The sequence below is a fragment of the Mixophyes fleayi genome, chromosome 6 (genome assembly GCF_038048845.1).
Source record: "Mixophyes fleayi isolate aMixFle1 chromosome 6, aMixFle1.hap1, whole genome shotgun sequence".
Taxonomy (NCBI): domain Eukaryota; kingdom Metazoa; phylum Chordata; class Amphibia; order Anura; family Limnodynastidae; genus Mixophyes; species Mixophyes fleayi.
Window position 1 is genome coordinate 132,677,331 of NC_134407.1, and position 23,236 is coordinate 132,700,566.

General features: G+C 41.3%; 1 protein-coding gene across 2 annotated transcripts; it reads left to right on the forward strand.

Moving 5' to 3' along the window:
- Window positions 1-202: 202 nt before the first annotated feature.
- UBE2V1 (ubiquitin conjugating enzyme E2 V1) lies at window positions 203-22,491 on the forward strand. 2 transcript variants are annotated; one of them, XM_075176460.1, is made up of 4 exons: window positions 203-311; window positions 11,171-11,319; window positions 19,788-19,913; window positions 21,720-22,491. In XM_075176460.1, the coding sequence occupies exons 1-4, from the start codon at window positions 290-292 to the stop codon at window positions 21,864-21,866; spliced, it is 444 nt and encodes a 147-aa protein (XP_075032561.1). In that variant the 5' UTR covers window positions 203-289; the 3' UTR covers window positions 21,867-22,491. The 2 variants fall into 2 exon arrangements, with proteins under 2 accessions (XP_075032561.1, XP_075032559.1); XM_075176458.1 differs by having other exon boundaries at window positions 269-320.
- The last annotated feature ends 745 nt before the right edge of the window (window positions 22,492-23,236 follow it).

Below are 23,236 nucleotides of genomic sequence, written 5' to 3' on the forward strand. Positions count from 1 at the left end.
TATAAGTGTGTCCTTAGTTGGAGACTTACTGGTTAACAACCTTTGCTTAATTTAATATTTGTTCCCACAAAATACCGTGTACAACTGACCAAAAAAATTGGTCCCATGCCCTCATCAAAAATGGCTGCTCGGCAAGGTTTCTGGAAGACAATCTTTCTCACAACCTGTCTCTATGATTTTCCCGGCGCTGTCAGCTGTAGCCCCATCCTCTCTCCCTCTGACAGCCGGCTGAGGAGACCTCCCTCAGTGACGTCACCGAGAGGCCGGCTCTGGACACAGCTAACACAAGATGGCGGCCACCACGGGCTCGAGTGAGTTGGGTGACGGGGAAAGTGGGGAGGAAGCGGGCAATGGGGTAACGAAAGTGTCTTAATATGAACGCTGGTGGTCGGGGGAAAACCGGGCCTCTTCCGCCCATGAGAGGCGGTGTCTGACTAGGCAGAGTCGGACTGAGGCCTTCTTCCCTCAGCGCATGAATCTGCTCTGTCAGGAGCGCCCCACACACCGGCCACCAGAGCGCACTCAGCCTGGGCCCCGGGGGCTCTTGCTATTCTGGTGATGGCTAGAAGGGGTTTCCCCGAGGGATGTTGTCTCTGGGACTTCACATCCAGCCATATGTAATACAGTATACAATACAGTATACATTGACCAGCGCCTCACTGCCATACATCCTGTTTAACTGCCCTAGTGCAGTGAAACTTGGGCCCCTGGGGTCACACATCCCTTAATTGGTATAATACAATGTGCACTATGTCACTTTTATACATTCCTCTTGACTGCCCGGTAAAGTGTCACTTGTGCTCCTAGGGCCACTCAACTATTCTATGATATGATAAAATAGCTCCATATATCCTGTCTCAATGTCCTGGGGAATAAGTGCTGCATCTTTTCGGTCCAGTCATTTGGGCACTGCCAGGTCTCACCGTTTCTTGTGGGTTCAGGGTGTGTCCTCAAGGGGTAGTATCAGTGGGGGCCGTAGGGTCGTGTAACCAGCCATATGTATAATATTTCCACTGTGACTGGCATCTCACTGTACTATATGTTCAGAGATAACCCCCACATCCTGACATTGATAGCTCAGTATACACTGATGGGTCTCAATGGTTGACTGCTCCCAGGGCCATACTAAATTTCTAATAATGAAGTATAGTCCTATATTAGTCCAACACCACAGGCTGCATGTCCATGGTATCATTGACCATGGTGTTGGAATAATGTGGTTGCAAACTTAACAATAATCTATTTTTAAGCCATTACTGTAGTGGAAGTGTTTCAAAAGTACAAGACCATTGAAATAGGTTTAACCTGTATATTATAAAGATGTCCCATATCCTATTAATGATGCATGATTTTCCCTGTGTGGCTTGCTCTTATCTCTGAGGATTGTTATATTGAATTAATTGCATGAAGGGAATCTAATAGAAATAGTAGATTAATTGAATCAGAGTTCTCCAAACATTACATTTATGGTTGCGTCATTTTATTGTGTTGGAGCAAATGACTTGAATATTAACACTGGTAAAAAAAACATATCATCATCATCATCATCATCATCATTTATTTATATAGCGCCAACATATTCCGTAGCGCTTTACAATTGGGGACAAACGTAATAAACTAATAAACAAACTGGGTAAAACAGACAAAGAGGTGAGAAGGCCCTGCTCGCAAGCTTACAATCTATGGGACAATGGGAGATTGACACATGAGGTTAAGTATACATTTTGCATCTTGGCCCAGCCAGACTGCAAAGGTAGGGTGACTCATAAGCTAAATGATCCTGTCACACAACAATGTTATTCCGGGGGTAGTTGTCTTGTGTGAAATTGTGTAACAGGCTAAAGGTAGTGAGGTTAAGATGGTGGTTGAGGAATATTATAAGCTTGTCTGAATAGGTAGGTTTTCAGAGAACGCTTGAAAGTTTGTAGAACAGAGGAGAGTCTTATTGTGCGAGGGAGAGAGTTCCATAGAGTGGGTGCAGCCCGAAAAAAGTCCTGTAACCGGGAATGGGAGGATGTAATGAGGGTGGATGAGAGACGCAGATCTTTTGCAGAACGGAGTTGCCGAGTTGGGAGATATTTTGAGACAAGAGAGGAGATGTATGTTGGTGCAGCTTTGTTGATGGCCTTGTAGGTTAGTAAAAGTATTTTATATTGGATTCGGTAGAAGACAGGCAGCCAGTGTAGAGACATACAGAGTGATTCAACAGAGGAATAGCTATTTGCAAGGAAAATCAGTCTTGCCGAAGCATGTAAAATAGATTTTAGGGGTTTGAGTCTGTTTTTGGGAAGACCAGTAAGGAGGGAATTGCAATAGTCAATGCGGGAGATGATTAGTGCATGAACTAAGGTTTTAGCAGTGTCTTGTGTGAGATATGTGCGGATTCTGGAAATGTTCTTTAGATGTATGTAACATGATTTAGATATAGAGTCAATGTGGGGAACAAAGGATAGGCGTGAATCAAGGATTACACCTAGGCAGCGAGCTTGTGGGGTGGGATTTATGGTCATGTTATCAACAGAGATAGAAATGTCAGGTATGCTCTTGTTGGCGGGTGGGAATATTATTAACTCTGTTTTAGAAAGATTAAGTTTGAGTTGACGAGAGGCCATCCAAGATGAAATGGCAGAAAGACAGTCAGTTACACGGGACAACACAGATGTCGAGATATCAGGAGAGGATAGATAGATTTGGGTATCATCCGCATAGAGATGATACTGAAAGCCAAAGGAACTTATTAGATTTCCTAGAGAAGCGGTATAGATAGAGAACAGCAGAGGACCTAGCACCGAGCCTTGTGGTACTCCAACTGATAGGGGAAGCGGAGCAGAGGTGGCTCCAGAGAAATTAACAGTGAAAGAGCGATTAGAGAGGTAAGATGAGAACCAGGATAGAACTGTGTCTTGAAGACCTAGGGATTGCAGTGTTTGTATGAGAAGAGAGTGGTCAACGGTGTCGAATGCAGCCGAGAGATCAAGGAGAATTAGGAGAGAGTAATGGCGTTCAGTCTTAGCAGTGATCAGATCATTAACAACCTTGGTCAGCGCAGTCTCTGTGGAGTGTTGAGAACGAAAGCCAGACTGAAGAGGATCCAACAGGTTGTTTGCGGAAAGAAAGCGTGTGAGGCGAGTGTAGGCAAGTCTCTCTAGAAGCTTGGAGGGGCAAGGGAGCTGAGAGATGGGACGGTAATTTGAGAGAGAGTTTGGGTCGGAGTTTTGTTTTTTTAGAATAGGAGTAATCACTGCATGCTTGTATAGTGATGGAAAGATGCCAGTAGAGAGTGAGAGATTACAGATTTGAGTTAGAGGTGAAATGAGCACAGAAGACAGGGATCTACCATACCAAAAACATATTTCCAAACTATCAATATCTGTCCCCTTGTTGGATTCTGGATGTTCTCCATTTCTCAGGAACACTTGAAGATTAGTCAGCTTTTATTTTGGAAGAATTACTTCAGTAATTCTTTGGTGGTACCACCTAGAATACCCCTCTGTTATCTGATAAGATCAAGTAGGCCAGATTATTTCTCACTATGTAGCACAGAGATTTCAGTACATGGGAACTGGAGCTGTCCTAAAAACTCATCCTGTTAGAGTGGAAGGAGTATGCCAAATATGACAACTGATTGGTTGATCCAATCTCCTCTAATTAGGTGCTTCACTCATTTCCTCATTCTTGTCCTTTAAGATTTCTATCTTCCACCTCATCCATATCTTCTAAATTGTGAGAAACTCCCAAGTACCATCAGCTGTTTTCAGATAATGGTGGTGGCTACATTGAATGGCTGTATCAGAGATAGTTGTCCCAAAATAGCCAACACATGTGGTTACTGTTAAAGGGGAACTCCACCTAAACATAATATTTTTCTAATTACCTTCCCCTTAACCCAACTTGTACTTATACCGCTGACCCTGAAAAGTAAACTCTGGTCGTTGAAAGGTAGTCAAGATAACTGACCAGACATCCAGGGGCTGTTATCCACCCAGATGTATTAATTATCATGCAGTGAAACATATTACTTTGAAACATCTCCCCACCCAGGATCAGGATCTATTAAAGGGCCAGTCCGGACAAGTATGTCTTAAACTACTGACATCCTATGGTTAATTATTTCACTGTCTCAGAACGTTGACACTAATGTTTTTTTCAGCCTGGTATGGAGTTCTGTAGCTTCATTCCAGTTTTTAGTTTCACTTTGACTTCCTTTTCATTGCTCCCCCTTAAAAGTCCAGTATAAACTTGAATTGTTATTGTTTTTATTTTAATAGTATGCTCAGCAGTTGTTTAACTCAAATCATATGCTTGCTTTGTATATTTCTTATAGCTAGAATTATAAAAGTAAGGTCTCCATTCAGTTACTTGGCTGTCTGTGTTGCTTTAATTTGTATTTACTCTTCCTTTCTTCCATACAATATTGTTCTTTAATTATCCCTGCAGATGAGTTGTATAATATGTGGGCTAATGTATTATCCTGCTGTAAATTTTGGGCAGTCACTGAAGAGCTCTATGATCATATAAAATATGCTTTTATATCCTTCTGCTTCTACTTCCTGTTTGTGCGGCTGTGAAGCCGAAGACACCCTGTTCCATATATGGTGGAACTGTCCCAAAATCACAAGAAAGAAGTCTGCAACTTAATCACTTTCGTCACGCAAATCGTCCACCTTCCACCTTGCCATGTTCTCCCACATCCAATCCCCAACACACCAAAACACACACCCAGATTAATTGGTCAGATTTAATCCTGCTAGACTTCTCGCTGCACTTAATCGCAAAAATCTAGCACAACCATACTGAAGCACTTATCTTTAAAATATGGCAAACACATACATTGGAGCACATCACCTGTATTATTCATAACCGCCCCCTCCAATTTTGCAATGCCTGAACATCTTGCTATGCTGACAAACCACCACCCGCCACGTATCTGTCTTTTGTATACTATAAGCACTCTGTTTACAAAATGGTTATCATTTACCATTACTAACAATCTCTCTGCTCTCCACCCCCCCCCCCCCCTTTGACCCCCATCCCTTAGACCAGGGTTGTCCAGGCCCAGCACGCCTGTAAATGTGGCCCAGAAGGAGTTTTGGTTGTGGCAAGGGGGCAGCACTCTTAATGGAAAAAAAAATCCTGCAAAAAAAAAAAGAAAATAAACTACTTACCTTGCGGTCACGCGGTCACGTCAGCTGGTACTCCGGCTCCCTCCCTTGTCTCCTCCTCTGTGCGGTGCTCGCAGTGAATGTCGGGCGTGATGTCACGCCCAACATCCATTGCGGAGCGCAGCACAGAGGAGTCACCCGCGCGAGAAGAACAATCAGCAGCACAGAATTGGAGAAAAGAAGAGAAGAGGACAGGAGAACAAGCCAATTAAAAGGTAAGTTAAGGGGGATTTTTTGTATTATTTCAAGGGACGCTGACCAGTGAATAAAAGTCACCTGGTTCTGGAGCATCATGGACCTTATCTCCCTGCTACATACTTCTACTTGTAATACTAATGGGGCATTATATATTATTCTTTTTGGCCCATTATAAGTTGTTATCCCTTAACTAACATAGTGGTGTAATTAGCAAAACAGGTCACAATTTGGGGTCACAGTGGTGTATATGTCAGGTACCGCAGACCTGGTCAGGGCACCCTGATATACAATGCCTGGCTTAAATGCACTTTATTGATATTGCATCGAAACAATACAAAAAGTGATTATAGTATAATAACTAGAGAGGATTTTTTGAACAGGGCGATTGAAAGATAAGTATAGGGGGATTTGAAAAAAAAGTGATTATATATATATATATATATATATATATATATATATATATATATCACTTTTTTTCTCATATATATATATATGTTAACTATGTTTTCTATGGTTTTTTGGATGATCAGCTATCGTTATTGTTAGTGTATCTTATGTGCGGCCCAAACCAACTCGTCGTCTTCCAATGTGGCCCAGGGAAGCTAAAAGGTTGGACACCCCTGCCTTAGACAGTATTTCCATCCCCATTTCCTTCAAAGTTTGCTCTCCTGTTGATGAATACTGTAAAATTATAAGATTGTCCATTGTGTAGTTCATCTTTTCTAGTGCTATATATATATATATATATATATATATATATATCTTATTCAAACATACACTGTGCACCCTCTTCCCTTCTGCCGCGCCCCCCTTCCAAATTCATGCAAAAATGTCAATGAGATTTGTATTAGAAAAAAATACTTTTATTCAAGTCACATAAATTAGCGATGAATTCTAATATCCATAATTTACAGTAGTCTAAGTATTCCTTATAATATCAAAGTATTCCTAATGAACACTTTAGAGATGACCTCAGAGCTCGCTGTTTAAAGTGATATTTACAGAGTTTATATATGAGACAATGTACCCTCAACTGTAAATGAAAGGAGGTCTTTCTACATGTCAAAATTCTCTGTGGTGACTTCTAATATCTATAATACCGTCCAGTATGGTGTGTTATTCCTTATAATACACAAGGTTTTCTAATAAACAGCAAAGCGAAGACACCAGAATTCCTAGTTTATACAGATATTATTCATACGAGTTTATGCATATTTTAGCATTGCTTATTAATTAGATTAATTGTTGCCTGACCTGTAGTTGCCAATCTCCAAATAAGAATAGGAAAGTATAAAATAATGCTTAAAATAACTCCTGCACCATGATATGAAGTGTCTGCTTGCAAATGTTCTGCTTTGTGTATGCACATATTATTTAGTTCAGGGGTGTCCAACCTTTTAGCTTCCCTGGGCCACATTGGCAGACGACGAGTTGGTTTGGGCCGCACATAAGATACACTAACGATAACGATAGCTGATCATCCAAAAAACCATAGAAAACATAGTTAACATATATATATATATATGAGAAAAAAAGTGATATAGATATCACTTTTTTTTTTTAAATCCCCCTATACTTACCTTTCAATCGCCCTGTTCAAAAAATCCTCTCTAGTTATTATACTATAACCACTTTTTGTATTGTTTCGATGCAATATCATTTAAGCCAGGCATTGTATATCAGGGTGCCCTGACCAGGCCTGCGGTACCTGACATACACCACCGTGACCCCAAATTGTGACCTGTTTTGATAATTACACCACTATGTTAGTTTAGGGTTAACAACGTATAATGGGCCCATTAGTGATACAAGTAGAAGTATGTAGCAGGGAGATAAGGTCCATTATGCTCCAGGACCAGGTGACTTTTATTCACTTGTCAGCGTCCCTTGAAATAATAAAAAAAATCCCCCTTAACTTACCTTTTAATCGGCTTGTTCTCCTGTCCTCTTCTCTTCTTTTCTCCAATTCTCTGCTGCTGATTGTTCTTCTCGCGCGGGTGAATCCTCCGTGCTGCGCTCCACAATGGATGTTGGGCGTGATGACATCATGCCCAACATTCACTGCGAGCGCCGCACGGAGGAGGAGACAAGGGAGGGAGCCGGAGTACAAGCTGACGTGACCGCAAGGTAAGTAGTTTCTTTTCTTTCTTTTTTTTTTTTTGCAGGATTTTTTTTTTGCCATTAAGAGCGCTGCCCCCTTGCCACAACCAAAACTCCTTCTGGGCCACATTTACAGGCGTGCTGGGCCGCATGTGGCCCGCGGGCCGCGGGTTGGACAACCATGATTTAGTTAGTGATGAAAAGTGCTCCCCAGTTACTAATGTTTTGTTTTAGTCGCAGTGTGTCTGCTGCAGTTCCTTCTCTTCTTTCATTTATGTAGTGAGTGGTGTTGAGGAGATGTTGTTACTTTTTGGTTTGTCTGTGTGGTCTGAAGACATTAAGAGATTTAACATGTCACAAGTCCTACACAGTCAAATGGTTACTGTACAATAATGTATGGGATGTTGGTGGTCTCTGTTCTGTGATTTCCAGCTCTGTCCACAAGTACCCCTAACAAGCCACATTATTGTCTGTTACAGATAACTGGGACAATTTTTTTACGGTATTTCACCTGTTCTGTTTGCACTGAGATCTGTAAAACCTTGCACCTTAATGACTGGACATGTTTCTTGTTTCGTCAGGTGTAAACTATTTCATAGTCAATCTAAGCAAATGTTAAGTTCGTGCAACAATTTTAAGTGCATGAACTTTAATGTGATTGCATAATTAAGTGCAATAATTGACCCTCAGGTTGAAATTGGCATTAGAGGGCTTCAAGATCGTGTCACTGACTAAAATGTGTATGAAATGACTAAAGGAGAAATATGTATAATATTTGATTTTATTATCACTATCATTTTTATTTCTGTAAACAAAATTTTGCATAAGTTATTTTGCCATATTGTTTCATCTACTGACGTAAAACAATATGTGGTACATGGAGTCCATTTAGATAATTTCCCCAAGTTATTTTACTTAATAAGGTACACATAGTATTACAGCACTACATTAGGATAATATAGCAAATGTTACAGGGGTTCATAGCTTTAAATAGAAAAACAACAGTAATTGTAACAATTGTTTGGGTTATCAGGACTTGTCTACTTGCCAAATGGGAGGTGGGGAGTGCTATTAATCAAAAAGACAAACATACGATGAGAATAACCAGTGTTACTAATTAGACCATAAGGCAAATTTTATTAATACTTTACTACTTGGAACCAGGATAAGTCAAATGACAACCATCTGGATCCTGTGCAATCTAAGATTTGATTTGTCATTTCTGCGCTGTCCCAAAATCCTGGCACATAGTGCAGGTATGGAGAGACATCGTAATGGAGTCTTGAAACCTTAGGTCAGTACTACAGTATGCCAAGCTCACAATATTGCAATAACTTACAGTGAAACATTTTAGCTGGTTTTGATAGCAGTCACTAATGATTTTTATCATTTGTTTTAGAACATTGAGTTATTGATCAGGCATCTTATATGTGACAGTTGCAGGTTACTATAGTACAGGTTCTGATTCTTCATGACTGTTTTCAACCCAGCTATTTTGTTACCATCTTATAGTGGTTCTATTGAAGCATCTACTTATTACCTTCCCAACATATTTAACAATACATCTTCATCAATTAAATATTTAGTTAATGATGTTTGTATAAGGTATTGCTGCTTTGCAGTCTTGCCTTGTTTCACCAATGTTGACCTTGCTATATTTCTTTAAATCACATTATCATTAGTAACTGTGCTCCAAAAATCTCTTCTGTCTACTTAGAAAATCATTTAGAGGTTTCTTATTACGCACTGTAATATGTTTGAGAGTATTGATGCTACATACCCAGTGGCGGAACTACTGCCACTGCAGGGGTGTTGCTGTTCAACGGCCCGTAGATGAGGGGGCCTTAACACTCTCCTTAGGCCCACATGCACAAGCACCTTGAGAGGGGAGGCTAGCATCGCTATCTCTCCCAAAGTTTGCAATGGGCGTGTTCTGCTTTGTTACTTCTTGGATCAATAGATAACTGAGCGGTTAGCAGTAATTTTTGGTACAGCAAATATTGGTAAATACAATGAGCTTTAAATTCTGCAATATTGAGGCTATATAGCATTGTTCAGTGCAGTTATGTAAAGACAATCGGTGAACTATTTCTTTGCCACAGAATTTCCTTTGCTCTCAGTAGATACACAGTAGCAATATACCCACCAATTTTGATGGATCTTAACATAACAGCAAAATCAGAGATGTCACTAGTTCCTAGTAAATTAATGGTCTGTATATTATTGGGTTTGTCACACAAACTGACTGCCCTCACTGGAGATATACTTTAAGTCTCTACCACTCAATACAATTTACTAACCACCCTCCTGTAGCCAGGGCCCCAGTGGATGCTGATTGTTTTTTTCAGTGCTCTTCAGGTTCATAACTGTAATAACTGTAATACACAACTGGCAAATCAGTTTTGTTTGCTATTTTTAAGTAGCTGCGGAGGGGGTCTTTGACCAGTCACAAACCTCAATCTCTTGATTGCGCTTGTGACTGGTCCTCCTGCACAAGATCACATCTTGCCCCCGTCCCCTGCAGCATCACACAGCCCCTGTTTTTGATTGGGCCATGAGAAGTACTGGAGAAGCACTTGGAAAACCCCTCAGCATGTGGTGTCCTCCAGGGCTTTCTGCTATGGTGAGGTGAAGATTGCTAAAATGGTAGTGCAGCTTTAAGGTATTTATAAACCTCTTCATTCCTTTCCTGGTGGTATTATAAACTAAATTTATATTTTTAGTTACTCCCTTCTTTTTTAAATTACATTATTGCAGTTGTCTGGATTTGTAATCTTGGTTTTACATCGAACCAATTGAAAACATTTTTAGGGCCAATAAATAATGAGATAATCCTCTCCTGAAACAGCTGATATAGTGTAGTATAGAATGATGGTATCTGTGTTTCTTTAAGCCATAGAAAAGGGTCAGAGTGAGTACGGCATGTAACAACCAACCATCAGCTTGACATGACTGCACGGGATATCTCAATTGCTGCACTTCTTGCTCAGCTCCATAAATTGACCAGCTTGCTGATTTGTCTCTCCTGCTCCTAGCTTACCTATCATTCTGTCTGCCCAGTGTTGTTACCACACTGGCTTATTGGCTATGGAATGGAAGATACTCCTCTCTTTGTAAGGATTCCCCATTTTCTTTGTTCCTGTACCGTGTGAGGTTCCCATTCAAATTAGTCTCTTCATGGCTTCTTGTGACAAGCTGAGACTTGTATGTCCTCCACTGTAGTTCACGAGGACATTCCAGCAATTTGTAGTCGTTTATATGCTAAAACACATTATGACTTGATACAATAAGTGGGCTATTTTTCTGAAGTAAATTACCAGGTCTCGCAGGAGTGTATTTTTATAATTAATTGAAGACCTGTTTAATATTGTGAAGCAAATTGCACTGATGCTCTCTAGCAGCCAATCCGTTAATTGCTTTCATTGGTCTAACTTGCAGTAGTTGTTCAGTGCTAATAAATGAGCCGTAGCTAACCTGTGCTATTATCAGTTTGTTATTAAGTAATAATTGTAGTATTTAATTCTCGGATATACAGTAGATCACTCGTTTCTTAGATTAAGATTGCACTTATTCATGCTTCGGTAATTGGTAAAAGGTCAGATTGTGCTACTTTGATAGACTACATATACCAGACAGTTTTTATTTTCAGTTAATATTCTTTCCATTGCTTTGAGGAAAACACTCTGAGCCTCGGTCTTCATTCATTCTAGGCGTCAAAGTTCCTCGTAATTTTCGACTTTTGGAAGAACTTGAGGAAGGCCAGAAAGGAGTTGGCGATGGGACAGTTAGCTGGGGTCTGGTAGATGATGAAGACATGACACTTACAAGGTGGACTGGGATGATCATTGGACCACCTAGAGTAAGTATCCCTGTGGTTATGTATGATAATTTACTGTTAATCTTGTTGTATTTATCTCTGAAGCTTTCTGAGAACAAGTATGGGATCTCTTGTCCAGAAGTTTCTGAGAACCTTAAACCTGAAAAGGAAGTTATTGCTTCTTAGTAATTTTGAGGAGCTTTGCTATACAGTTCAACAAAGAGGGGAAAGACTGGTAATTTTTACATGTGTTTTTAGTTGATTTTTGAAATAATGGCCAAATTACTGTGCAACTCCTTATCCGGTAATGTCCCAAGCATTCTGGATAATAGATCCTGTGTGTTACGCAGCACATTGCAGAGATTGTATATTCATTTACATCAGCCCCTGCCCCTTTGGATCGTACAGTCTACATTCCCTACCATATGCATACACACTTATATCTTATCAGCCAATTATATGCAGCAACATGGTCAAGAGGTTGTTGTCGTGCAGACCAATCACCAGAATGGGGCAGAAATGTGATCTAACTGACTCAGACTGCTACAGCAGCAGAAGACTACACTAGGTTTTAATCCTATCAGCCAAGGACAGGAAACTGAGGCCACAGGTTGGGTACGCTTTAACAGTTACAAGAACTCTGACACAGGCAGCGCCTACAAAAAATAAACGGACTTCATGAAAAAATGACTGGAATCTACACAGACTTGCCCCGGGCCCCCCAGGCAGACCTGGGTAATTTGTAGCCGCCCCACACCTCTCGGCGTCCCTGTGTATGTGTATGTGTATGTGTGTGTGTGTGTGTGTGTGTGTGTGTCTGTGTGTATATATATATATATATATATATATATATATATATATATATATATATATATATATATATATATATATATATATATATATATATATATATAATTAGGGATGTGCACCGGCGACTTTTGGTGTCTCGTGTTTTGGATTCGGATTTTCGCGATGTTTTGGGTTCGGATTTGTTTTGCAAAACACCTGCCGAAAGGTTTTGGATTCGGATTTTTTTTGAAAAAAGCATAAAAAGTTCAAAAATCAAGTTTTTGGGCTTATTTTCACTCCTACGCTATTATTAACCTCAATAACATTCAATAACAAGCATTTCCACTAATTAACAGTGTATTCTGAACACCTCACAATATAGTTATTAGTCCAAAACGTTGCAACGAGGTATCTTTCTGGACTGCGTAGTGGAGTGGTCCCCACAATATAATTTAAAAACCCTGAACTTGTATGATTCGCACCAATAAATGTATCTGGACTGCGTAGAGGAGTGGGTCACCACAATATAATTTAAAAACCCTGAACTTGTATGATTCGCACCAATAAATGTATCTGGACTGCGTAGTGGAGTGGTCCCCACAATATAATTTAAAAACCCTGAACTTGTATGATTCGCACCAATAAATGTATCTGGACTGCGTAGAGGAGTGGTCACCACAATATAATAAGAAAACCATCAACTGGTCTGAATCGCACCAAAAAATGTACCTGGACTGCGTAGAGGAGTGGTCACCACAATATAATTAATAAAAAACCCTCCACGGCTCTGAATTTCCCAAAAAAAAAATTCTGGACTGTGTAGTGGGGTGGCCCCGGTACTAAATTTGATACCTGGGCCAAAATACCTCCTCCAAGTTCCAAGTGTAGTGTTTATAACATATTAACACTACACTAATTCTAGCACGTCAAACCCTCTTGTTTTAAATAATGACAGGGCATTTAACTTTTGATTACATTTTTTGAATTTGTTGACATTTTCTTTTACTTTTTGAACATGGCAAACGACTGTTGAATGGTCACATAATGCCAAAAAAATAGTTGCAAGATGGAATTGTCCTTGGGCCCTCCCACCCACCCTTATGTTGTTGAAATAGGACATGCACACTTTAACAAACCAATCATTTCAGCGACAGGGCCTACCAAACAACTGTGGCTGAAATGATTGGTTTGTTTGGGCCCCCACACCAAAAAAAACAATTCATCTCTCCCTGTACAAACTAAACAGGCTCTACTGAGGAAAGATGTCGTCCTCATCCTCAACCTCTGATTCCTCTCCCCCTACAGTGTGTACTTCCTCCTCCTCACACATTATCAGTTCGTCCCCGCTGGACTCCACAACCACAGGTCCCTCTGTACTATCTGGAGGGCAGTGCTGTACTTCATTGAGGAATTGATTATTCATTTTTATAAACATCATTTTTTCAACGTTGTGAGGAAGCAACCTCCTTCGCCGCTCACTGACCAGGTTCCCCGCTGCACTAAAAACTCTTTCCGAGTACACACTGGAGGGGGGACAACTCAGGTAAAATAGAGCCAGTTTGTACAGGGGCTTCCAAACTGCCTTTTTTCCCTGCCAGTAACAATATGGACTGTCTGACATGTCTATTTGGATGGTGTCAGCAAAATAATCCTCCACCATTTTTTCTATTGTGACAGCATCCAATGCAGCGACAGTAGACATGTCTGCAATGGTTGGCAGGTCCTTCAGTCCGGACCAGATGTTATCAGCATCCCCGCCAGCGGCTCTTTTAGGAAAACTGAGCTTTTTCCTCGCAGCCATAGATGTGGAAGAAAATGAGGGTGGAGCTGTTGGCATGTCACGGTCCTCTTCAGAGGACAATCTCCTCACCAGAAGGTCTTTGCACCGCTCTAGACTTGTGTCCGCCGGAAACAGAGACACAACATACGCTTTAAACCGAGGATCGAGCACAGTGGCCAGAATCTATTCCTCTGACTTTAAAAGAGTGACCACCCTCGGATCCTGGCAAAGCGTACGAAGGGCTTCATCCACAAGAGCTACATGCTTTGTTGGATCGCAATGCTTTACCAGCTCCTCCCTCACTTGCTCCAGCTGCTTCTGCAACAGCCTGATCAGGGGAATGACCTGACTCAAGCTGGCAGTGTCAGAACTGACTTCTCGTGTGGCAAGTTCAAACGGCTGGAGAACCTTGCACAACACGGAAATCAGTCTCCACTGCGCTTGACTCGGGCGCATCCCCACTCCTTTGCCTATGTCGTAGGTGGCTGTGTAGGCCTGAATGGCCTTTTGCTGCTCCTCCATCCTCTGCAGCATATAGAGGGTGGAGTTCCAGCGCGTCACAACCTCTTGTTTGAGGTGATTGCACGGCAGGTTAATGCTTTTTTGATGTGCCTCTAGTCTGCGGTAGGCACTGGCTGAATGCCGAAAGTGTCCAGCAATTTTGCGCGCCACCGCAAGCATCTCCTGCACACCCCTGTCACTCTTGAGGTAATGCTGCACCACCAAATTAATGGTGTGTGCAAAACATGGGACGTGCTGGAAATTGCCCATATTTAATGCCCGCACAATGTTACTGGCATTGTCTGACACCACAAATCCCCATGAGAGTCTAAGTGTGGTAAGCCACTGGGAGATTATTTCCCTCAGTTTCTCTAATATGTTGTCAGCGTTGTGCCTCTTATTAAAGCCTGTAATACACAATGTTGCCTGCCTTTGCAAGAGCAGCCATTTTGTAGATGCTGCTACTGATGCAGCTGTTGCTGTTGCTGCGGAAGGCGATGCATCTACCCAGTGGGCTGTCACAGTCATATAGTCCTTCGTTTGCCCAGAACCACTTGTCCACATGTCCGTGGTTAAGTGGACAGTGGGTACACCGCATTTTTCAGAGCACTGAGGACACTTGATCGTACTTCTCTGTACATTTTTGGTATCGCCTGCCTAGTGAAGTGGAATCTCAACGGGATTTGGTACCGGGGACACAATACCTCAATCAACCCTCTAAATCCCACTCCACTGATGGCGGACACCGGGCGCACGTCTAACACCAACATTGCAGTTACAGCCGCAGTTATACGCTTTGCAATAGGGTGACTACTATCGTATTTTGTGGTCATGGCAAACAACTGTTGGACGGTCAATTGTTTTGTGAAAGACTTAGCGGTCTTACGACTTCCCCTCTGGGAAGATGACCGACCAACAGCAGCAGTGGCAGTAGTAGGCGTACCGCTGCAGGATTCCTCGGATGAATCCCGTATTGGAGAGGACTCAGTCTGGCTGCTGAATTGGGCTGCAGGACTCAATCTGATGGAGATCGTGGAGGAAGTTGACGAGGAGGGTGTTGCTGGTGTGTATCCAACTGGACCACGGGATTTAGGTGTCCCTGTACCGATGACGGTCCTAGCCCCAGTTCCTGAACTAACCACTGAACTATGAAGGTTATTCAGGTGACGTATAAGGGAGGATGTCCCTAGGTGGGCAAGATCCTTACCCCTGCTTATTTGAGCTTTACATAAGCTACATATGGCCATACATTGGTTGTCCGGATTTGGATAAAAATAACTCCAGACCGAAGAGGTGCATTTTTTGGTCTTCTGACCAGGCATGACGATGGGCTTTTTCATCCCATGGACATCAGCTGTTTCCCCCCCTGGTGCCTCATTTACAATAACCACATCATCATCCTCATCATCAAGTTCCTCCACAGCGCCAGCTACATCATCAATAGCCTCCTACCGAGCCACCTCTTCCCGTACAGTGATGGGAAGGTCAGGATTGACAACCACCAACACCCTTGGACTCGCCTTGGGGATTTGTGATAATTTCTCTTTAGAAGGCAGAGTTGTTTGCTGTTTTGTTGCTGACAGCATAACTCTCTTCAATTTTTTGTAGGGGTGGGGAGGAGGAGGAGGGCTAAGATCCTTGGGTGAAGATGGACCACTAGTCATGAACACGGGCCAGGGCCTAAGCCGTTCCTTGCCACTACGTGTCGTAAATGGCATATTGCCAACTTTACGTTTCTCCTCAGATGATTTTAAGTTTCTCTTTTTGCTTTTTTTTGAGAACTTGGGCTTTTTGGATTTTACATGCCCTGTACTAGGAGATTGGGCATCGGGCTTGGAAGACGACGTTGATGGCATTTCATCGTCTATGACTAGTGGCAGCAGCTTCAGCATTAGGAGGAAGTGGGTCTTGATCTTTTCCTACTTTATCCTCCAAATTTTTGCTCTCCATTATATGTAGCACAAGATACTGCAGAATGTGTGAACTTGGTAATATTGCAGTACCAATGGGCTTATACTGCAGGATTGGTTTTGCAAATTTTGTTGTAATTTAATCTTTTTAAAAAAAAATTGTAAATTTTTTTTAAACACTTGGGGAAATAACTATGCCCTTAGAAGCACAGAGCACGGGACACAGGACCACTGGACTGAACAGGACACAGCACACAGGACCCAGCAGCACCACTGAACTCAAGATTGACAGAGCACAGCACCACTGGACTGATACTGCAGAACACAGCACAGCACAGAACTAAACAGCACAGCACGAGATCTACCAGAACAGAGGACCACCTAACACACCCTCCCTCTACCCTGATCAATGCCCGAGTGAAGATGGCGGCGACTAGCGGGGAATTTATAGGTTCCGAGTATCGCGAGATCCGACAGCGGGATTATGACTCAGAGCCTCGGTTTCAAGTTTTTATTTGGCGCCAATACCCGGATCTGTCTCGGATCCGACTCGGATCGGCAACGTTCGGGTGGGCTCGGATTCAGGAAATCCGAGTGCGCTCATCTCTAATCCTGGGTTGGTGGTACAATGGTCTGACCTTTCCACCGTTATTGGTTTTGTGTTTGCTGACTGCCCTGCTCTCGTCCGCCTTGCAGCCCCTTTAGTTTAATATTATCCATTTAATAAATAATATTTTATTCCAACGTTAATCTGGTGTCCGTGTCCTTATTTATTTTATGTAAGGCATTATGGTAAACACTAAGAACTTCCACACTGTGCATTTTAAGACTGCTATCTGACAAAAGCTTCAAGCATGTGCAGTATCAAGGAGCATTAGTGAATCTCCTGATCTTGGGCACACACATACACACTGATAAAGCAATCAAGGTGATATTAGAAAGGTTCGGGTGGGCTCGGATTCACAAAAATCCGAGTGCGCTCATCTCTAATATATATATTTATATATAGAGAGAGAATATCAATCACATTGACAGTAACGGGACCAGCAAAAAAAACAACATTATGCCGCACAGTAGTGCCTCAGTTCACATCATGCCTCATAATTGTGCCCCCAATTCATACTATGCCACATAGCTGTGCCCCTTGAAATTCATACTATGCCACATAGCTGTGCCCCTTGAAATTCATACTATGCCACATAGCTGTGCCCCCTGAAATTCATACTATGCCACATAGCTGTGTCCCCTGAAATTCATACTATGCCACATAGCTGTGCCACCTGAAATTCATACTATGCCAAGTATATGTGCCCCTCAATTTGCTGCTCCTACTTATCTTTGGAGACATGTCTTCCTCCAGAAACCCGAGAGCTTCTTCAATAAAACAGCTGGTGATGGCCGAAACGGAGCTTCTGCACATGCGCAGAAGCTTAATTTCGGCCGTCATCGGCTGCTTTACTGAAGTCGCTTCAGCACTGGCGTGCCAGACAAAAGTGGTCAGCATGCCACGTCTGGCATGCGTCCCAGGGGTTGCCGACCCCTGATCTAGAGGAATTATATTATAGTAACTAACCCATAATAACAAACCCCCTAATAAGAAATATTTATTAGCATTGCATCTGACATTGAAGGTTTATAAAAATTATATGATCATACTATGATTAAGAATTGGTTCAAAAAGAATTGGCCAATGACCCGATTTTAAACAACTTTACGTGAAAATACATTGTTCTATAAACTTAACTCTATAAGATTAACAAATGGATAATGGAATAAATTGACGGGCACTAGCGAGTGACGTTTTTATCAGATTTATTTTGGAGAACACAAAGCTTAAACATTATTCACCTTTTAATGTTACTCTTTTATATTTCGCTGATATATAGATATTGATAGATATAGCTACAGAGATATAGATAGATAGATATATAATCATATTAACAGTAACGGGACCAGCAAAAAAAACCATTATGCCGCACAATAGTGCCCCAGTTCACATCATGCCTCATAATTGTGCCCCCAATTCGTACTATGCCACATAGATGTGCCCTCAGAAATTCATACTATGCCACATAGCTGTGCCCCCGGAAATTCATACTATGCCACATAGCTGTGCCCCCTGAGATTCATACTATGCCACATAGCTGTGCCCCGGGAAATTCATATTATGCCACATAGCTGTGCCCCAGGAAATTCATACTATGCCACATGGCTGTGCCCCCGAAATTCATGCTATGCCAGATAGCTGTGCCTCCCGAAATCCATGCTATGCCACATAGCTGTGCCTCCCGAAATCCATGCTATGCCACATGGCTGTGCCCCCCAAAATCCATACTATGCCACATAGCTGTGCCCCCCGAAATCCATACTATGCCACATAGCTGTGCCCCGGGAAATTCATACTATGCCAGATAGCTGTGCCCACCGAAATTCATACTATGCCACATAGCTGTGCCCACCGAAATTCATACTATGCCACATAGCTGTGCCCCCCGAAATTCATACTATGCCACATAGCTGTGCCCCCCCGAAATTGATACTATGTTACATAGCTGTGCCCCGGGAAATTCATGCTATGCCACATAGCTGTGCCCCCCCGGAAATTCATGTTATGCCACATAGCTGTGCCCTGCCGGAAATTTATGCTATGCCACATAGCTGTGCCCCCCGAACTATGCCAAGTATATGTGCCCTCTCAATTTGCTGCTCTTACTTACCTTTGGAGACTCATCTTCCTCCAGAAACACTGGAGCTACTTCAATAAAACAGCCGGTGATCCCCGAAACGGAGCAGAAGCTTCATATCGGCCGTTATTTTTTATTATTTGTATAGTGCCACCATTTTATGCAGCAATTTACAGTGAATTACATATTCATTCATATCCGTCCTTTTTCCATTGGGATTTAACATACACATTAGGACTCTATCGGAAGCCATTTATCCTAGTAGTATTTGAACTGTTGGAGACAACAAACCCCACACAGCTGGAGCCCTAGTTGGAATTGAACCCATGGCCCCAGAGCACTGAGGCAGCAATGTTTTACCACTGTGCCACTTTTACCATTAGAGAATAGCTGGCACTCTTCCAATAAAGCTATCCTCTCTATTTAATTCAGTGGAGGAAAATATTCCTATACCCCCAAACCACATTCTCCCTGGAGACTTAGTATTTTGCACGCCTTTATACACTTCTCAAAAAGAGGAAGCAGCAGGCAAGTATGTTTGGTCCTTCTTAGTCATTTTTTTGCATCGTTACAGGGGGGAATAAAATCTACATTTCAGGTGGTACACCTTAGTTAAGGGAACCATTGTATTTCCTTTTTAAATAAAATAAGCTGTTATAGGTGCTATGTTTTATACAATAAATGATGGTTCTCCTACTTCTTTCTGGTGAGTGATATGTACTGTTATGTTCCACCTGGATCTTTAGTAAAGGTAAAAAGAGCAATGCGACAGACCTACAGCAGTACCTAAATGATCTATTCATCCACTATTTCTCCTGTGTCATTTTTGTTGTGTTTCTTTTCCAGACAATTTATGAAAACAGGATATACAGCCTTAAAATAGAGTGTGGTCCTAAATATCCGGAATCACCGCCGTTTGTTAAATTTGTAACGAAAATTAATATGAATGGAGTGAATAATTCTAATGGAGTGGTGAGTTCAACTCTCCCCTTTCCCCAGAACATGTCTTTGTGTCTTACAGAACAGACAACAGTGTGGGTAGACTGTGCTTTGGCAACATACACGTAGTCCGTCACTTAACAATTGCATGTATGTTAGACTGAAAATCTAGAATTAAAATGAAAGGTGGATGCTTCCTGCTGTGCAAAATGGGGGCTGCAGCACCCTGGGGGATATTTTTTCCAAAGATATTGTGGTCTTTTGTTCAGTATTTCCCCATGTTTTTCCCATTTTGATTTGGCCAGTAGGTAAGTGTTCAATCAGTATGCTGATTGAACACTTGCCTACTGGCCAAATGTAAATATGCACAGGAATAACATGTGTCTATGGAACAGGAATAGCGTGTGCCTATGTATAGAAAATGAGATGGCATGCTGCTGAGAACTAGGATATCTTTTCACTGTAGACGAGGGTGAGGGTTGTGTAGCCTATACTGTGCACGTGTTTGCCAGACTTCAGCTATTAGGTGACTGTGGGATACATTATGTAGATCAGTTTAGCTCCAAAAAAGCTGGAACATTGTAAGTGTATGTCTCACCCAAGCGTCAATCCTTTTTTTTTTTTTTGCTAAGGATCTTCGCTACCACCACCTTTTACTCCATGCCCCATCATTCAGTATGTTGGGTTCCTTTCATGGCACCCAAACCATTATTTAACACCACTGATTTCTCATTGCCAATAGATAATGTGAAAGGGTGCTTATAGTACTTGGCAACTTTCTTCTTATTCCGTAATTCCAGCTGCTATAACTGGTTTACTTGAGCGTCACCTGTTTTTGTCTAATCTGGTTCTGCATTCAGTGTACCAAGTCTACACTGTGCAAGGTTGCAGCAGCTGCTTCTCTCCAGTGGTGCTAAGAGGTGACTGCTGTGAGGTAATGGTGGGATCCATTTGACAGACCCCATTCATACAATAATCTAGAAGCTGTTCTCCTAGACTGACTGGTGTTTTATGCTGCCTTTTATTTTTTTTTGGTTTTTTTTGGAGCTTGTAAGAAAAGTCACTACTCTGGCCAGACCATTTATCATAGTTCTGTGCGCCAGTATGGTGACCCATACTTATTGTATTTAGATAATGGGAAACCTGATTAATGTTGGCATCTGCTTGTATATATATATTTATACATTATCAATAATATCCATGTTTACTTTAAGGAAATATATAATACTCCTTCCTAAGCTAAGTACACATCAGTATCAGGCTTATAAATTAGAGATCAAGCTGGTCATCGTTGGGATTCCCTTTGAGGAATGGGGAGGTACTGTGTGATCAGAACATGATTTATATACTTTAAATACACTCAGGGTTTGATGGTAATGGAACGGCACATTATGCTGCAATAAATTGGCCCAAAGCTTAAAATATATTTATATTTAAGTAGATGAAGGAAAAAACAGACCACACTCAGAGAATTTAGAAAAAATTAAGGATTATTTATTCCATAAATGGTAGCCGTGTTTTGAGACCTGTATGGTCTCTTTTCAGCCATACATACATACATGTCTCAACATGTTGCTACCATTTATGAAATAAATTATCCTTCATTTTTCTTGCCTTCTCTGAGTGCCATTAGTTTTTTCCTTCCTGTACTTTGACTTTAGCTTTGTACGTTATGTCTAAGTGATGTTAATAGATCATAATGAAGTGGTAGGAACATACATTTTAATATGAAGAAATGAAAACCCCATGTCACTGAGGAGGCAGGGAGGTGGTCTTTGTGTTGAGAAAAGATTGAATTGCAAGCTCTGACCTCTACTCTTCTATATTCCTTTGCTCCAGGTGGATCCCAGAGCCATATCCGTTCTAGCAAAATGGCAGAATTCCTATTGCATCAAAGTTGTCCTCCAAGAAATGCGGCGTCTAATGATGTCCAAAGAAAATATGAAACTTCCGCAGCCACCTGAAGGACAATGTTACAGCAATTAAACGGAAAAAAAAAATGAAAAAAAAGAAAAACATACAAAAGAAAAAAAATGTTCATGCCCAATTTAAAAGGAATTTAAGCTGTCTTCATTTTCCACAGTAGTAAATTTTCTAGATACATCTTGTAGACCTCAAACGTACTGGAAAGGAAGTCCCCAAGATAAGCCAGTTTATCTTGAGACGCTGTAAATTATACTAATATATATTTTTTTTTTATTATTTTGTTTTACCATTTCAAAACAAAATATAAGTTTGTGCTATAACCAATAATCATGTCTGCATAGTTGAAGTTCCGGTGTCAAGAAAAATCAGTTTAAATTTATTACTGTCTAAGAGCAGTGTGGCACATTATCTGACTGTGAAATCATGTATCACACAATCACATTGCTGCAGTTTTATTTTTCCTCTTTTTATTTTCATTGCTTTAGACATTTTGTTCTGAGCTGTTTGAGTCAAACGGGTGATATTTCGTTTACCTCGTTTCATTTTTTTCCTCCTCTATACTTTTTGTGTGTGTCCAGTTTTCAGACTGGGTTTCATGGACTACTAATAGGAACGCGTGCTAATTTGGGTCACCCCCTCCCCCCTTTGTGTCGTCTCTAATAAATGCTGGATGTGGCAGATTGTGGGTTGTTTTGTGTGTGTAATTTCATTGAATGCTGCTGATGAGTGAAGAGCCTTTTTTTCCCAAAACCTGCATCAGAGAGCGGGTTTAATTTACAATCATTTTCACGATAAAGATTTTTGCTTCTATTAGTGTAATTTTGTAACAGAATGTACAAAATTGGATGCATTTTCCCTGCTTTTAACTTTTTAGCTAAATATCTTAAGGCAATAGCTTATTATTGAAACTCTGCTCTGTGGGTGCTATATGACTTGAGCTGAGCTGTCACTGTGTCCTGTTTACCTGTGTCTTCCATACAATGAAGGCAGCAGACTTGTGGTCTGAACCATTATTCAACCTGTCAGTCTAGTGAATATTGGTTCAGCCCCAAAACTGACTAATTCCAAGACGTAAGTTGCAGGTGTTATTTTAAATGTTGTTGATTGTACAGCTAAAACTTAATTTTCGAAACGGATATTGGGAGGTTTGAATTAGCCACCTTTAACAGGATTCTATATGCAGTTGGAGCCTTTGTCTCCATGTAGCTCCCTCTGATATCTTTCCTTGGATCTGGTCTCTTCCTGCTTTTACTTCATCTTTCTCCTCTTCCTCGAGTGAGATTTTCAAATTGTTCCCTATTATTCTTCATGTAGAAATTGTTCTAAAATAGCGCCAGAAGACCTGCACTTTGGTTTTAAAAGGTAGAATTGAAAAAAATATATTAGAATATTCACAGAAAATTAGTCATCATCATAAAGATGTCCTTCCA

What these genes read in the sequence shown, in the direction of transcription:
- UBE2V1 (XM_075176458.1), top strand. Translation starts at nt 290, where the DNA reads ATGGCGGCCACCACGGGCTCGAGTGAGTTGG. An exon ending in CACGGGCTCGAGTGAGTTGG is followed by an intron (nt 321 to 11,170) that starts GTGACGGGGAAA and finishes CATTCATTCTAG; the next exon opens with GCGTCAAAGTTCCTCGTAAT. An exon ending in TGAATAATTCTAATGGAGTG is followed by an intron (nt 19,914 to 21,719) that starts GTGAGTTCAACT and finishes CCTTTGCTCCAG; the next exon opens with GTGGATCCCAGAGCCATATC.